At 42.7% G+C, this 18,107-nt stretch overlaps 1 protein-coding gene across 2 annotated transcripts in view; it reads left to right on the forward strand.

Moving 5' to 3' along the window:
- Window positions 1-18,107, forward strand: part of Ryk (receptor like tyrosine kinase) — a 78,142-nt gene that overhangs the window by 19,176 nt on the left and 40,859 nt on the right. For both annotated transcript variants that reach the window (XM_038323950.2, XM_038323951.2), the window contains exons 2-5: window positions 6,875-6,996; window positions 12,716-12,815; window positions 15,606-15,740; window positions 17,605-17,658. In XM_038323950.2, coding sequence (XP_038179878.1) covers window positions 6,875-6,996; window positions 12,716-12,815; window positions 15,606-15,740; window positions 17,605-17,658 — 411 coding nt within the window. The remainder of the gene's footprint in view (window positions 1-6,874; window positions 6,997-12,715; window positions 12,816-15,605; window positions 15,741-17,604; window positions 17,659-18,107) is intronic.

The following is an 18,107-nucleotide window of genomic DNA, read 5'->3' on the forward strand; positions in this document are numbered from 1 at the left end:
ATTGTGCCTTCTTTCCAGCCTCAGAAACGCTTTACATTTTATTTAGAGCTAATGAAGATTGACATTTATTGAGATTGGAGGGATAGCTCAGAGGTTATTGGCTACTCTTCAGAGGACCCAGCTTCAATTTTCAGCACCCACATGGCAGTTCGTTCACAACTGTCTGTCACTCCAGTTCCAGGGTACCTGGCATCCTCACACAGACAAATATACAGGTAAAACACCAACGAACATTAAAAAAAAAGATTGATGTTTATTTTATCATAAGCATTTCCGTAGTATAAAGGATTCTCTATTCCCTGTTAAAAAAGAAACTTTGAAGCTCGCTCAGTATGAGTTAGAGTTACTTACTGGGTAAGATTATGCAAATGGCTGTTTTCGGAGGCCCCTGAGACTGTGCTTTCTTTGCATAGGATCAGAATTGTTTGGAAATGGACTTTGTTGATGGCCTTTTCTTCTCCAGAAAACTTGCTTTGTTCCAGCATTCTAGGGTTTTTCCATGTTAGTCTCTGCAGTGAACAGGGCCAGTCTGAAGCGTCAGTGCTGTAGGGGAGATTCTGCCTAAACTGTGCTCTTTCGTTTTTTTGTACTTACCAGATTTTGCTTTTTGATATATCGGGATATTTTAAGGGAAGGTGGAGGAAGGAATTTTAGTTATTAATGATTTGTCATTATTAGTGTTAACTTTAATATACCAAAGATGATATCTTCATAGTAATTTTTTTAATTGAAAAAAATTGGGATGGGGGACATGGGCAGCTGTTTTCTTAGCTCTTAGAAACCTTAATGGATTTTTAAAAGAAAGTGGGTTGTTTGCTTTTCAAGTCAGGGTTTCTCTGTAGCTTTGGAGCCTGTCCTAGAACTTGCTCTGTAGACCAGGCTGTCCTTGAACTCACAGAGCCTATTTTTTACCTCTCAAGTGCTGGGATTAGAGGCATGCCCCACCATCACCCGACTGAAAGTGTATTTTTTTGTTGCTGTGAGGAGACACCATGACCAAGGCAGCTTAGAAAGAAAGCATTTGACTGGGGGCCTTCTTACAGTTTCAAGGGTGAGTCCACAGTCATCATGGCAGGGAGCATGGCAGCAAGCAAGTGGGCAGAGTGTTGGAGCAGTTGCTGCAGCTCCACACCCACAAGGCCCCACAGATGGTAAAAGCTTTTGAAGCCTTAAAGCCCGCCTCCAGTGACACACCTCCTCTAGCAAGGCCACACCTCCCAATCCTTACAGTTCCAACCGTGAACCAAGCATTCAAATATATGAGCCTATAGGGGCCATTTTCATTCAAAACACTAAAGAAAGTAATTGGATTTTGGTTTTCAGGACTCACTAAATGCTATGTGCATATTTCTCTAAATGTTTTTGAAAACCTTTAGTTTTTTTCCTAGTTATAATTAATAGAAAACATATGTTTTAGATGAGGTCTTAGTATATTGTTTTGGCTGTACTGGCGAGGAACTCACTATGTAGGATCTACCTGTCTTCCTCCCAAGTGCTAGAGTTAAAGGCATGTACCACCATGTTCATCCTTCAAAGAAAGCTTAAGGAGAAAGAAAAGAAATAAGGGCACATAAAAATCATTCATAATCCACTATTTATAATCAACTACTTAGTATATTCTGATATTTACTTTCTTTAAAAAAGTGGAGCATACATAACACACATATTCCTATATCATATATATATATATATATATATATATTTAACTTTAATTTCCTGAATATTTATTGAACACTTCTAGGTGTCAGGTAGTTTTGAAAATTGGCTGAATATTTGCTTCTTGCCTGTTTTTCTTTAGGATTAACTTCTGGACAAAACTCAGTGTTATTCATCCCGGCCGTCCGGCTAGCTTAGCCCTGAGAAACTGTATTATTTAAAACACTGCTTAGCCCATTTGCTCTAGCCTCTTATTGGCTAACTCTCACATCTTGATTTAACCCATTTCTATTAATCTGTATATCGCCACGTGGCAGTGGCTTACCGGGAAAGATTCAGCATGTCTATCTCTGGTAGTGGATCCATGGCGTCTCTCCTACTCCACCTTTCTTCCTCCCAGCATTCAGTTCTGTCTTCCCTGCCTACCTAAGTTCTGCCCTATCAACTAGGCCAAGGCAGTTTCTTTATTTGTTAACCAGTGAAAGCAACACACAAACAGAAGGACCTCCTACACCGACTCAGATCATTTCATTGTATTTGTAGAAGCCCTGTTCATGGTGTCAGTCGTCAGAGTTACTTTGTATTACTGGTACAGAAACCCTGATGGAAGCGAGTTGCGGAAGGGAAGGCTGACTGTTGCTTTGCATTGCAGAGGGTCCAGTCTGTCATGACAGGGAAGGCCTGGCAGCAGGACTTCAGGCAGTGATTTGTTTACAGGCAGCGGACAGGAAGCAGACAAGGCAGGCTGGAAGCCAGTGGCCTGTACCTCCTGAGACCTGCACTTAGGGACCTACTTCTGACAGCAGGGTGTGCTCCCTGAAGGCTCCCTCCACAGCTTTCAAAATAGAAGCATAAGCATAGCATTTAAAGCATGAATTTGTGGCAACAGACCAAACTTCAACCATAACAGGTGTCTATGTATTGCAAGGATGAACAGGAATGGGTTAGATTGAAAGGCCATGATCCCTGGGTACCAACCACCTCAGAGGGTATTCTGCAGAGAAAGAAATGTTTAGAATCATCGTTTTCTTACAGATGTGACCATGGTTTATTAATCACCGCTGTCCTGCTAGGAATTTACATTGCTTATAAGTTTACAGTCACAGATTGCTGCCACACCCTGCCCAGCATTCAGTGTTATATTTAAAGAACAGAAGCATTTCTGGTACAATATCAAGAGTGCTTATTCACTAAAAATAAAGGGATTATGGTGAAAAGAAGGTTCAAGGCAGACCACTCAAGACTTTTGCTATTCCAGAGCAGAGAGCACTAACAAAAGCATAATTGGTACCTTATGAGGTAAGGTGGGTCGCCCAGTCAAACCACTCACTGCGGCTCAGGCTGCCTGAGAGCAGAGGAAAGCTATTAAAATGTGCGAGGATGGAAATTGCAGGCCTCGCGGTGAGCCTGCCCTAGGGATTGTATAGGGGAAGTGCAGCCTGCTCTGTCAGGAACCACACACAGGCCAGTCTGTGCCCCTTGGGGAGAGAGCCCGTGTGCATGTAGTCACCTTAAATATTCTTGAAATGGAGCTGAAAGAGCTATTTGGAGCTGAGTTGGTTTGCGGGCCATTGCTACTGAAATAGAGTTCTCTTCCTGTCCCAGCCCCTTTGCTGTGTTGTCAGGAGAAGAACTCCTTATTTCCCTGGGAAAGTTTTTGATGTTGAAATTTGGAAATTGATTACTTATATAACCAATTTTTTAAAAAATTATTTGATTGTGCTATCCTATTTTGTGATTAGTAATTAATTTTGAGATTAAAAAGAGGTAAAAATCTTTGAGTGTTGTCTTTTACTCCTCTCAGAAATTTTAGGTAAACTTATATAAAATGAAATATATTGGCTTTATGTGTTCAGTAAATCAGTAGATTGATCTTTAAGAAATGCAGAGGATGTAGCTCAGTGGTAGAGCACTTGCTAGCCTGTGGAAGGCCCTGAGCCCAACCGTTAGCTCTAGCAGCAGCACCAAAACACCAACCCCCCACCCCTACCTTGGCACTGGAGAGGTGATTCCCTTGTTAAAAGCACTTAAAATTCTTGCAGAGCTCCCATGTCAGGAGACTAACAACTGCCCATAACTCTAGCTCCAGGGGCCCCAACACCCTCTTCTGGATTCTGCAAGTACCTGCATTGACATGTGCATACACTCCCCCAGTCCCCAAAGTTAAAAACAAATTACTTATGTACACCTTTGTGACCTAGACTCAGGGCAAGATATTGAACATTGCCATTATCACAGGAAGTTCCTTGTAATCCTCCTGCCTCCTATCCTTCTTTCTAGATGGACATGGTTGAGTTTTATCACTGTGAACTAGTGTTGTATGCTCTAGAAATTTTATCTAACTGGACTCAAATAGTTGATATTCTCATGTGTCAAGTTTCTTTGAATCTGAGAAGTCCATCCTTGTTACAAAGTCTGGTTTTTATTGTAGAGCAGTATTCCATTGTTAAATGTTAACAGTTGGAATCAAGTTCAGACATTTGCATTGTTTCCACCTCTGCTTATTAAGAATAAAAGGCCTATGAACATCTGTGCACAAGTGTTTTGTGGATACAGTGTTTTCATTTCCTTTGCATAATTACCTCAATTGGAATTGATGGTCACAGAGTAAGAGTGTGTTTCATTTATAAGCTTTTCAAAGCAGTTGAGCGTTTTTTGTTTTTTGTTTTTTTGTTTTTCATGCTTGCCAGCCAGCGTTGCCAGAATCAATTGTAGTTATTCTCTTGGGTGCTAATGGTTTTCATTTTACTTCTAACCTTTGTTTTTCTGAAGATTAATGATGTGTTTTAGCACCTCTTCACATTTCCATGGCTCTGTGTATATCTTACTGTGAAATGCACCAATCTCTCTTCTACTCAGATGATGTGACTGAGAGCAAATTTTCCTTAGGTCTTGAGAAGAGGCCTGGGCCTCTTCAAGCTCATTCCTTTTGGTTTCTTTGCACAGCCCTATCTAAAGCATAGACTATCTTGGAAGAAGGCTAACTAGCATTTAAAGGGGCAGCAGATCTCTTCCCACAAGTGGAGTTTTCTCCTAAAAGCACTTGTCTAGCACAAATTCCCCACTAGTTTTTCATAGTGTTTAATGGATTTTCATGGCTTTCTACACCTATAATTTCTGTAATGTCTTCTCATTGGCAAGGACCCATAGTATGAAATTGAGTAGGAGTAGGAATGTCCTTACCTTGTAAGTGATTTTAAGAATTTAAGACTTCACTATTGAGCATGCTAACTGTGTGGCTTTGTAAGTGCTCTTTACCAGACCGAGAAAGGATTTGTTCATTCATTATTTGTTAATTATTTTTATCAGTATAGGCTTTCAATCTGAGATGTCCTCAGTGTTTTGTTTTGAAACAGGGTCTTCAGCTTCTGACCCTCTTGCTTCTACTTCCCTAGTGCTGGGATTACTGGTGGGAGCCACCACATCCGCTTTGTTATCCTTTCCTTTTCTACTAGTGTGGTGACTTCTGACTTTTTGGAAGTTACTTGTTTTGCCTTCCAGATACTGCTGTATTACATTTGCTAATACTTTGTGGAGAATGTTTGAATCCGTGTGAAAAATGTTGGTCTGTAGTATTCTATTCTGTGTTATTTTAATTAGTTCTTGGGTTTGTGCTGGCCTTGTGAGTAATAAAATGATCTTTGCTCTTATTTTCTGACAGTTATTTAAGATTGGTGTTATCGTCTGTAATGTTTTGAATTTACTGGTGACTAGAGTTTTCTCCTTGGGTAGGTTTCTTGATTGCTGTCACTTCTGCTTCATTTGTTTTTTTCCTTTTTCTTGACATATATTTCTGAACTTTATTTTAGTCCTGTTTTTATAAACCTACCTATACTAGCATATCTCAGGCCTAAGTGAGTTTTTGTAAACATTTTATTATTTTTATGTGCATAGGTGTTTTATCTGCTTGAAAGTCTGTGCGCTGCATGTGTGCAGTGCCCACAGAGGCCAGAGAGGGCATTAGACCCCTGGGAATGAAGTAATGAACTGTTGCGAGCTGCCATGTGGGTGTAATCAGACCCAGGTCCATTGAAAGAGCAATCGTGCTCTTAACTGCCAAGCACCTCTCCAGCCCCTTAAATGAATTTAAACCACATATTACTGTGATTATTGGTGTTGTCTTTGAATTCATATTTCTTTCCCATTCAATCCCTATATCTTCCTGCGGTCTTTCTGTCTTTCTGCACTTAGCATTTCCTGTCGTGTCAGCAGGGAGAGCCTTCTGCACAGGCTTCCAGCTTCTCTCGTTGTATTCCCATGCAGAATGCATAAAACAGTGCTGCCCAAGTCTCATTTTTGACTTAAAGGGATTATCAGATCCGAGTCAAATGAAGAAGCAACGCTGACAGGTGAACTGTCTGTGGCGGAGTTGTGCTTTCTCTGTGCGATTGGGAGGTCTGAGGTGCCAGTTTGACCTCTTTCTTACCACCCTTGGGTTTCAGACCTGCTGTGCATGCTCAGGAAATGTACGATTTCAATTTCATTTTGTCCTGCCTGAGCACTAGGAACATCTGGACTAAACTTTAACAGCAAATCAATTTAAAGGACATAATTCTGCCATGATTCTTTCAGTTCTTTGATTCTTTGCCTGTCTCTAACACTTGCTAATACCTCCCTCTTTTGTTAACAGTGCCCAGGCCTCAAGTTCACTGCCTTGATAGCACCAGTAATTACTGTTGTTTTATTTTCCTTGTAACTTCTTTCTTCTTCTTCCTTCCTCCCTTCCTCTCTCCCTCCATCTTTCCCTTCCTTCCTTTCTTTTAACCCACAGGAAGTTGATTTTCCACTGAAGGTAGTGGTGTAAAACTTTTCTTCAGGGGCTGGAGAGATAAGTGACTTAGCTCAGACCAAGAGGTGGTGGCTCATAAGCTTCCATAACTCCAGTGCAGGCAGTCTCCCTCCCTCTACGTATGGGTCAGTGTTGAAGAAGGAGGAGTTCTTCCTCTTTGATGCTCCTCCGAGAGGCACTGTATCCAGAGATACAAGTGGCTGCAGGTGGTCCTGGCATGGCTGTCTCAGAAGGACAGCTACTTTTTGGGTGCCGGTTTCTCTGTTTGCGGGCTATGATGCTGCAGCCTCCTGCTTCGTGAGGCTGCTCATATGTCAGCTGTCTGCAGCGCACACTTTGCATCAGCGTTCTCTCTCTGCACTGCACTAGTGTTTGTGATACTCTGAAGACATTTGGATGCTTAACTGTTTCTCCTTTTTTTTTTTCTAGGTCTTGACGCAGAACTTTACTATGTGAGAAATGATCTTATTAGTCACTACGCTCTGTCCTTTAACCTGCTAGTGCCCAGTGAGACAAACTTCCTGCACTTCACTTGGCATGCAAAGTCCAAGGTAAGAGCCGCTGGCAGACAGCTTGACAGGGACTGCCCCTGAGGATGGGCCTTCCTCTCCATAGAAGGGTGAGTGGTAGTACACCGAGGAGCACTGGGACTTTTCAGGTTTATGTCTTACAGATAGAGTCTTGAGCCTGTTCTGCTAAAACATCAGGTTTAGGTGACCACCAGGTGGATGATCATCACCTACGACTGGGTCCTTACAGGCATTTTCAGTGGGATCTGATTCTAACTTGGGAAGAGAACAGTTGGATTTGATGATGACGCTGTTGTTATGGAGAAGCCGTATATGGTTGGAGGATGGGTGTGCGTGTGTGGGGAGAAGCGTTGCTGAGCTGGTTCTTCCAGGCACTCTTGTTGACTTGAATACAGTTTTCATATTCACAGTGAAACAAAGGTGCAGCATTGGCAGCTTCCCGCGTGCACCGTGCTGAGCCCCAGTAACCTTAGAGGCTGAACGTGGGGACTTAGCAACTTCTTGTCTGGTTTATTCATTGGTGATTTCTTCACATCTCTGACTGCCTAGATTACTCCAGCCCAAGAAATCTTACATCCTCATTTCACAGATTTGCCAAGTGAAACTGTTTGTATTATTTGCTCCCTGCTTTTGTTTGCCCTTGAACTATTAAAAGTTCATTGAAAGTATTGCCTTCCTCACTCCTAAATGCCTTAGTCTGCAGGACACTGGTGTTATTTACACAATCAAGTACAGTTTCCAGAATCAGGAAGTTTAATGCAGTTCATGGTTATCCCCAGCGTCTTTCTAATGTCTCACTAGTTGATATTGCTTTAGTTTGTGTCAATCTCAAGTTTTGTTTCAGCCTCAGAAGTTACTGATAGTGGGGAACCTGTCATGGCGTAAGCTAGCTTGGAGGGATCTTCTCTGAATATATATATGCTTGCAGGGTAAACACTGGAGGGGCCTGGTATAACTCTAATTATTCCATTATCTTGTAGATTTCTTTCCTTTTCCTTTCCTTTTCCTTCTTTTCCTTTCCTTTCCTTTTCTTGAGACGGTGTCTTACTCTATCGCTCTGGCTGTCCTAGAACTCAACATAGACCAGGCTGGCTTTGTACTCCTAGATATCTGCCTGCTTCTGACTCGCTAGTGCTGGGATTAAAGATGTGCACCACCACACTTGGTTAGAATATGTTTTTAAACTATAGCTTTGGGCTTCTTCTTACGATGTTGCAGTTCCTAATTCTAGTTCTTAGGTCATAGAATCTGGTGACTTTTGGCACGGTTGACTAGTTGCAGCTTATTTAAAAAGTTAATCATATGAGTAGGCAGTATATGGATATGATAAAATTCCAAACATTAAAAGAGTATACAATGGAAAGGAAGGTTTTCCACCATTGTAGTAGCATGCTGAGCAAGCCCGTCCAGATCTTTGTTCTCACCTGGCCTTCTAGCCCGATTCTGTCTCCTAAGGAAGGTAGTGTATGTGTATGTGCTGTGCATATATACACTTAAATGTGTCATGCTGTTGTGTAGTGCAGAGTTCTGGGCAACGTGTCCTGGTAAAGGTTCTCTGTTCCTTCGCATTGATTTTTGTCTCCCCCCTTCAAATAACTGAATCATATTTTCCTGTATAGCTGTGCTTTGGTTTGTTGATCATTTCCTGCAAGAGGAAACTGTGACCCTTGTTTGTGAAGGACTTGCTCAAACGAGTCTGGAGGCAGAAGAAGCAGGCACTCTAGGTGACCTGAAATGGCAGTCACCCAGGAGGGCCAGAGTGGTATGATGATGGCTTTTCTTGATCGTTTGGCTTTGAGATGCAGTCATAAACTTTCAGAAGGAAGGCTGCCACTTTCAATGTCTGACACTCTGTCAGAAACTCTCAGCTTGGTCTCTTTAAGATTTGCCAGAAGACGAAATACTTGCTTCCGAGGGTCTCCAGACGCCCTGGTGTATCACTTCAGCAGCACAGATACTTTAACATCAGTTTTTCCACATCAAAGCTTTAGCTGGTAGTGTTCTGTAGTGTTTACTTGACTGGCCGTGCCAAAGATTTTAGTTCCCTCAGAGGCTGGAGCTGTGTGTGTCCTTTTCTTTAACATCTACGTCACGCGTGCCTTAGTGAGTGGTTGAGAGTGTGTTAATTGTGTTTTAAGATGGGAGTAGAGCTCTGGTATTGATTCTCTCAAGAGTAGACTACTAGGCGGTCTTAACAGATAATTAGTTTCTTGTATGTTCCAGAAAATTCCCCAGCGTTCAAGAAAAAGCTTGCAACTGTGTCTGTTAAGTGTCAGTAGCTATCCTAGATAGCCAAAAGGCAGAGGCATACTAAGACGTGGCAGAAGACTCCCACCACCCACTCTCCTTGGTGTCGGTCCAGGAGAGGCTGCAGAGAGCCTGTCAGAGCTGCAGCAGCAGCCTCTGGAGCCAGCCTGCTGTGTCCCAGTGGAGGGAAGTAGCTGTGAGAAAGGCAGGTCTGGCAGTGTCAGAGAAAGTGAAAGGCCGTTGGACCATAGCGAGCACATTCCCTTTTTAGATCTGTGTTCCAGAGAGAGACGGTCTCACTCATCAGCTGCCATGTCTTCCAAGTAGGGGAAAAATACCAAACGTTTATTTTTTAGCTTCTTCAAATATTTATATTTTATCTAGTAATTTTTCTGAAGTATTTTGGCTTGTTTATTTTGCTGATAAACAACTGCTGTTCAGAGTTTTTTGTTTGGTACTCTGTGAGGTAGTTTCTAAATAGGTCTGTTTCTTCAAAGGTGATTGACAAGTGTTCCTTACAGATCCTTGCGTGCCAAAGTAGGGAAAATTGGATTTCAGTAATTGGCAGTCTTCTCTGACTTTGAAAAGTACATTTAAAAATTAGGTACTCTAAGGAGCCCAGTGGGAGGAGATTGCTGCCTTGTGATGCTTCTCTTGTCCATTCAGCCTGACCAAAGGGCAGGCTTCCTGCTTCTTCCCATGGCTCCTCTAAGCCTCTCCTCAGCCTCTTTGTCCCCTCCTGCTCCTGCTTCCGCTCCTCATTTCCCTGCCTCCACCTACAGCATCATTTCTTTTCCCTCTCTAAACCTGCCTAATACTCTGTCCCCTGCCCTCAGCTCTGCCATTGGGGTCCTTTGATTCCTTGGCTGTACCGTCTTTGCTTTCCTAGGGGTTTTGGTCCCTGGACAGCTCTTCCTCTGCTTATAGTAACTGAGGCTTTTAATAAAGGAGATCAAAAGGTTTTGTGGGGATTACTCAAGAGGGACACTGCAGGGGATTGCTAGGGAAGTAAGAAGTTTCTAGAAAAGCTATTAATGTCATGGGCAGACAGGCAACAGTGACAAGCGTCTCAAGGAGAGTTTAGGCTCTAGCATCAGAGAATGACAGCATGGCAGGGTGTCTGGAGAGAGGCATCAGAATCCATGTGATAGAGGTAGTGTCTTATTTTTATATCTGAAGATGGACTAAGTCTCATAGCATATGCCTATAGGCGGATTCTCTGATTCCCAGCCAGGAGGGGACTGGGGAGCAGGAAGTGTCACCAAGTAACTAATTTCCCAGGTGAGAGATCCTGGCCCCAGAGTGACTTTAGCTAGGAACTCACAGACAGTGTCTCAGTAGGGTGCCTGTCTGTATCTATGAGAGGAGACTGCTACAGATAGTGACCTGAGCAGAGGCTGGATTCTTTAGCATGACATTCTACAGAAACTTTGTGAGTTTGGTGAAAGGGGGGGAAGCTCGACTCTGAATCTTTTAAATGTGAGGCTGTAGGGTTACAAGGTGGTATGCCTAGCAGATAGTTGGAGGTAAAGGAGAGTGAGAGACAAGATGAGATCTTTGTCGTGGTGAAATGGGTTGGAGCCTAGTGTATGGGCAGAAGGATTTATTCTGTGACGAGAGGCTGGATCTTTCTTTGGGACCAGACTACAGAGAGTAGATGTTCTGACAGATCTGTCCGATGCTGGAAAGGACAAACAAAATTCCTCTGTGCTAGCTGAAAGAGAAGAAGCGGGGAAGGTGCCGTAGCAGTAAGGACCAAGGACCATCAGTGAGGTTGAAGAAGAGCAACCATTGGGCACAGGACTTGCCGGGGGTGGGGATGGGGTCTCATCATGTGTAAACTCTGTGCCCCAGGATTTCATTCCCCCAGCAAGCTAAGCCAAGGGCAGTGGGTTTGCAGCAGCTGCTATCCAAATGTGTGGAATAAGGAGTGAACCAGGAGAAGGTGTCAAAATGACTGTGTCAGTGATGTGCCTGCTGGGGCTCAGGCTGTGGGAACGTGAAACCAAGTGGTCCTGGCTGTGCTGGGAAGGAAGGAAGTAGTTTAATTGACCACTGCCTTCCCCCTCTACAAGCACAGCCTTGGCTCATAAACATGCCTCATAAATGTTGTCTGACTTAAAGTAGTGAGCACAAAGAACTGCTTTTGTAGGGACCAGTGGTGGGTGGTCAGTAGTCGTGCTGGGATCTTGGATGGAATGGGCAGTATTTTTCTATCTGTTTTGGACATGGAGAAGTTGAGTGGTATGTCAGAATGAACACTGCATTTCAAAGTTAACAGAAAGATGGCAGGAGACAAAGTGAGCCAGCAGTCAAAACCTCTGTAGAGTCCAGTGTGTTAGCTTGTGGATGGCAGGGGACAAAGTGAGCCAGAGGTCAGAACCTCTGTAGAGTCCAGTGTGTTAGCATGTGGATGTCAGGAGACATGCCACTGGGAGTGGGAGTGAGCTTCGGAGTAGAGGGTGATTCCACACAGGACTTCTAGAGAGGCCATTACAGCCTCAGACCCTTACTGACCCCAGGACATTAGGAAGAGGAGGAGGTTGCCTGGAAGGGAAAGTCATGTTGAGGGAGAGCGTGAGGGAGATAGCTGTGAAGAGGCTGAGAGTAGGAAAGACTGTCCAGAATCCTGAGGTTTTTCTCACATGGGGAACAAAAAGGAATGCAGCGGTGTTGACAGCACAGGAGGTTTGCATGAGAACCCCTGGAGTGGGAGGAAGCTGGTGGTTTCTGAGAAGTGTGGCTTGGCATTGGGAGAGGCTTCTGAGGCTTCTGGGTCTTCAGTTAGCAAAGGGCCCCGAGCCATTGTCACAGTGTGTTCTGTTGTCAACACAGTTGCTCCTCATGTTGAATGATCCTTATTTTCTAAAAATTGAAGCTTGGGAAAAGTTGCTTATCTGTGTAGGTCACATGACTTCGTGGTTTTAGAGCCATGCTAATTTCCTTCTTGCACCTTTCCTGGCTGTATGGTTCTCTTCAGAGATAACTTTGGCACAGCTGTGCAGTCATCCTTTTATTGTTAGAAAGCCCGAGGGTACCTTAGGGATAGCTCTCTCGCACCCCTTGGTGGCAGTCATGATGTTGTGGTGACACCATGGTAACAGTAAATCTCTGGCTGTATCATCACTGTCAGGAAGGCTGCTGGAGTTTTATGGGAAAGGGTGGTCCTGGTCTAGATACCAAATAGCCTTCGGATTGAATTTTATCTGGTTGAAAATTCCTAGTATGATTTTATTTTTATTATTTTTATTTATTTTTTGAGAAAGAGTCTTACTTTGTAGCTTTGATTGACCTAGAACTCACCATGTAGGCCAAGGTGGCCTCAAATTCACTGAACCACCTTCCTTTGCCTGCCGAGTGCTGGGATTGGAGACCTGCTCTTTGAAATTGTTTGCACCTGTGAATAGCTTGTGCCCTGCTTAATTATGAGCTCATTAATGAAGTCCTTTCTGTTGTTACAGGTCCAATGTTTTTGTCTCTCTTCATTTCACAGGTTGAATATAAGCTGGGATTCCAAGTAGACAATTTTGTGGCTATGGGCATGCCCCAGGTCAATATCTCTGCTCAAGGGGAAGTGCCACGCACTTTATCAGGTGAGCCAGCGAAAACAGCCTTAGCACACTGCTTTCAGCTGTCTCCCTCACATCCCTACAAGGACAGTGTACTGAGTGCCTGGCTTTGAAAAGCACTTTTAATGAATTCTGTTATATCTTTGTAGAGCTGTCTTTACTTAGCTCATCCTTGGCTCCTTTTCTGTGTTTCTGGCATCTGCATCTGAGTCCCTGCCTCTGCCCTTTACTCCCTTTGGTTTAAGTCCCACCCGCTACCATTGACTTGGGTGGCCATTGTCCATTTGCATCTGACCACAGGGCATCAAGACCTCTAGTGTCTCCTGCTCCAGTCAACTGGCTCATTGCAGACTTCTCAACTTTTCCTGCGTCCATTACCACCTGCCCTGGCCACTGCCCATGTTCCAGCACCCCAAGAGTCTGATCTTTGTTCAGTTCTCATACCTAGGCCTTTGCACATGCCCCAGAATATTCAAACACTCCAGTTTGTATATAATTTTCACACCCAGGCCTTTGTACGTGCTGGCCTCAATTTGGAACCTTCTTTCCCCTATTTCTGCTTGTGAGTTCCCATCTATCCAGTGTATAAGATGCAGTCTACACCATCCCTTTCCTTTCCCACCTCCAGTTGTTAACTCCTCTGTGCTTCTTGCCCATACCAACTTGGCATGTAACTGTTAATAAACTTATTACAGTATCTGGTGATTCCTTGCCCAGCAGTTGGCATGCAATTGGCGCTCAGTATGTGTCTGAATAAGTGGACTGAGTATTTACCCTCACAGCTTGTAAACAGACCATTTGAAAGGTATCCTGGGGAGTTTTCTGTTGTCTTAAACACCACTTGGGGAAGAAAGGGTTTATTTCAACTTTCTAGAGTCCATTCTCAAGGGAAGCCAAGGCAGGAACTCAAAGCAGGAACTGAAGCAGAGATCTTGGAGGAGCGTTATTTGCTCTCCATGACTTTCTCAGTTTGCTTCCTTATACAACCCAGGACCACCTGCCCATGACTGGCACTTCCTACAGTGGGCTAGGCCTTCCCATAACAATCATTAATTAAGAAAATGCCCCACAGATGTGCCTGGCCAGTCTGATGGGGGCAGTTACCTTCGCTGGAGATTCCAATCTCAGGTGATTCTAGTTTGTGTCAAGCTGATAAAAACTAAGCAACACAGAAAGACTCTAGGACATGGGAGTTTTTAAAATCCATCATCATCATCACCACCACCACTTTGTTTTAAAGAACAAAGAAGTAGAGCTTTCCTGGCAGTTTTATTCACTTATTTATTCATTCATTCTTAGTGGCACATGCTCGTTTAGGCTTTAAGACAGTGCTGGAAGGCTGGTTAATTTTTGTTGGTCAGCAAGGATGTTCAGAAATGCCTAAATCTCTGATCCACTCATATAGATAGTGAAATAATTTCTCAATTTATAGGAAAGAAATCTTAAACCAAAAGATAGGAAAAAAGTTATTAAAATCTACTTTTTCATTATTAACATCACTAGAAAACTTTTTAAAAAATAATTTATTTTTTTATTATGTATACAATATTCTGTCTGTATGTATGCCTGCAGGCCAGAAGAGGGCACCAGACCCCATTATAGATGGTTGTGAGCCACCATGTGGTTGCTGGGAATTGAACTCAGGACCTTTGGAAGAGCAGGCAATGCTCTTAACCTCTGAGCCATCTCTCCAGCCCTAGAAAACTTTTTAAAGCTAATCCTATTTAGAAGGGCAGTGTTGTTTTTAATTCCTAGCGAAGAATTTGTCAGTTTCGTTTATACATTTATTGTAATTTACCCCAGTAACAATGTTTTTATTTCCTAAGGGGTACTTATGAGTAATTTCTCTTTTGGATAAGATAATTTTTAAATGTGATCACTAAATACACATACACATTTTCCACAGAGAGTACTTCCAAACATGCTCTTACTATGGCTCTGTTTGTCATGGTGATGTGTTAATGTTTGTATTTGCTCATCTGTATGTCATAGCTCTAAGTCCAACAGGAACTCTCCTGCCACCCAGTTCAGCGTGGCTTTTGTTTTCCCCCATTTTGTTAGCTAGACAGCAAGAAAGGATGCCCTGCTCTAGGAATATGTGTTTTATTTTGTGCATCTCATGTCTGCCCCACAGAGAACAACACATATGCTGCCTTCCTGACATTTACATCCTTCAAGGCCTGGAGTGATATATAACTGTATTTGTTACTGCATAGTCGTTACTTATCGTGTAATCTTGTTACTGTTTCTCGTGAGACTGGCAAGGTCAGCAGGGTTTGCTGTAGGGTTTTGTAGCTTCAGTATATTGGAAAGCAGAATACAACAAACTAGCATGTTCAAAATCTCAAGAAAGCTCGACAGTCCTTGTCCTTCCTCTCTGTCTTGCTTTCCTCTTCAGCACTCTTCTATATCTACAGTGAAAGGAATATAAATGTCCAGAACTGGGCTGGAGAGATGGCTCAGAGGTTAAGAGCATTGCCTGCTCTTCCAAAGGTCCTGAGTTCAATTCCCAGCAACCACATGGTGGCTCACAACCATCTGAAATGAGATCTGATGCCTTCTTCTGGCCTGCAGGCAGACACACAAGACAGAATATTGTATACATAATAAATAAAGAAATGAATATTAAAGAAAATAAATGTCCAGAACTGAGGTGATTCAGTCTCTGAAAGCTTCTGTCTGGTCCACTTATTTAAATGTGTTTGTTTGTTTTATTTGAGAGCAGAAATAAATGAAAACGTTGAATGGTACTGTTGGGGCATTGATCCTGATTTTTAGGACACTGAAGTATTTTCTCTTTCTTCTTTTAAACAGTGTTTCGGGTCGAGCTTTCCTGTACCGGCAAAGTAGACTCTGAAGTCATGATACTAATGCAGCTCAACCTGACAGTACATCCTTCCAAAAACTTCACAGTCTTAAATTTTAAACGAAGGAAAATGTGCTACAAAAGTAAGGATTGTATTTAACAAAACGTGTTTCATGAAAATAAGAGGTTCATAGAAGATCGTGGTGCTTGTTTACAGACTAATTATGACCAAGTCTTTAATATAGTTGTGAGAAAAGGACAAGTTGATGGAATCCTGGGGTAACCCCAGATAGTATGTAGCCAGGATCTCACTCAACCCCACTCAGCCTCTGGTTCTCTGTCTGTAGAATTGCCCGCATGTTTCCATTAGATGTGTGAAGTGGATCCTGTATGACTGACAGGTAAAGAAGGAAAATGAACTCCACAGGGGCCACAGCAGCTGTGACTAAGCATTTGCTTGATGGACTTGGCTTCTGCAGGAGCTTCACTTGGGGGTCATGTGGGCCCGGTTGGAACCGTATCTCTGCTCTTCTCAGGAGGGGATAAGTTGTTACACCGTGTGAGGCTCAGGTTCTCATCTATAAAATACGCATGATGCTGTTTCAGAGAGGGTTTAAAGGATAATTAAATCTAGCCTAGAATTAGGATGTCATGTGTGGGTACTTAATAGTTTTTTGCTCTTTGGGTCACCACAGATGCAGTGAGTGCTAGCACACCAAGGCTGAGTTTTGAGATGTTAAGAATTCTTAAAGGTTATCTAATCTCCATGTAGCCCAGAGGTAAAGTTTCTGAATTTACAAATAGGTCGAACTGTTTACTGTTTAAGGTAGAAACAAAACAAACTATAAACTCACTCAGTACTTTCAGTGGTCTGTAAGTGTTACCTGCACTGAACCACATAGCCTTACATCAGCTCCAGGTGGTGTGTTTTCAGAAGAGCTGAGTAACCTGCCCAGGCTCAGACAAAGTGCTGCAGCTAAGGGGCAAACCCGGGTTCTTGGCTTTTTTGTGAAACTGTCTATTTACAAATTTTCCAGTTGAAATTAGTGCTGGGTGTTATTCAAACATCCAGGGTCAGCAAGTGAGTTACAGTGGCAAATGTCAAGACACATACTAACAAAGAAGCTATATTGCATTGAGTAGAGACATTTTTAAAATAAAAAATTAGCGCCCTTAGCTTTGGTGCAGTTCTAGTTCTATGAGTTATATACCTACTTTGATGTAAGTTTAAAGCCTAGGGGGATTATAGAGGCTCTACTCTAATCTTATCGTTATGTGATTGGCATGAGGACACTGGGCCTTGAAGACACTACCTGGACTTGTATAACTAGTCAAGATGGAGGATGGATGGATACTAGGGTTGGACTTGGTGTGCTAGGAGAGTGCTTTGCCACTGAGCTGTATTCAAATTCTATTTTAGCATATTTGTTTGAGACAGGATCTTACTAAATTACCCATGCTGGCCTTGAACTCACTACCTACCCAGTCAAGCCTTAAACTTGTGACACTCCTTGGTAAACTGAGATTAAGGCATGCACTACCATGCCTGACTTCTGAAAATTTCCATTTTAGATTTACTATATACCACCTTTTTAATGTGTGGTCGTAATTTGTCCACAACTGCACTAGCAAGCACCCCTGTGCTGTGTGGAATGCTAAGAGCTGTTATTCCCTGCAAGTTTCTTTATCTTTGGGTGAGAATTAGGGATCAGGAAGCATTCCTTCTCTAGCATTCTAGAGTCTTTCCACTGAGCTGGTTGTGCCGTGAGTTTCCATGAAGACGGTAAGTTTGTGGGTTTCTCTACGCTCTTCACCACGGAAACCTATCTATCTCATTGGGAAGCTGTAAGTGACCAGCACAGGCTGTTTTTCTACTGTGATGGCGCTGATGACCATAGAAGGATGCACAGCAAATACCTCGTGTTCAGAGGATGTGTGTGTGTTAGTGTGTAAGGATTCTTATGGAAAGCCATTTCTGAAGTACCTTTTATTTCCTTTTTAATCCAGAACTTGAAGAAGTAAAAACTTCAGCCTTGGACAGAAACACTAGCAGAACTATTTGTAAGTGTTACCGTGTTACCTTTCTCTGTCATGAGAGTGAAGAGTGCATGTGAGTGTGTGAGCACGTGAGTGTGCTTGCGTGGAGCTTGATGCCTGCTCCAGTGTTGACGTTAGTTTGCTCTTTATTCTGCTGGGGTTCTGTGGATTGATACATAGACCAATTGAAGCTGTTAGGATATTGAAGATTTTGAGAATTGAAACTTGTACATCTTTTACAGCACTGACAAACTAACAAACGCCTTTTAGGAGCAAGACTTTATATTGTGATTTTTCTCAGGTAGGCCTAATAAAGGAACAAATATCAAAAAAAATATGTGTAAGACCTTCATTAGCACAGTGTTAAGAGAATCTGACTCATAGTTTGGACCCAACCTTCAGCTAATTTCATCTAGGTGAAAATGCAAATTTATGTTATTTATTTTTTTATTTTGAGAGGAAGATGACTTAGT

Source organism: Arvicola amphibius, chromosome 3 (genome assembly GCF_903992535.2).
Source record: "Arvicola amphibius chromosome 3, mArvAmp1.2, whole genome shotgun sequence".
In the NCBI taxonomy this organism is placed as follows: Eukaryota; Metazoa; Chordata; class Mammalia; order Rodentia; family Cricetidae; genus Arvicola; species Arvicola amphibius.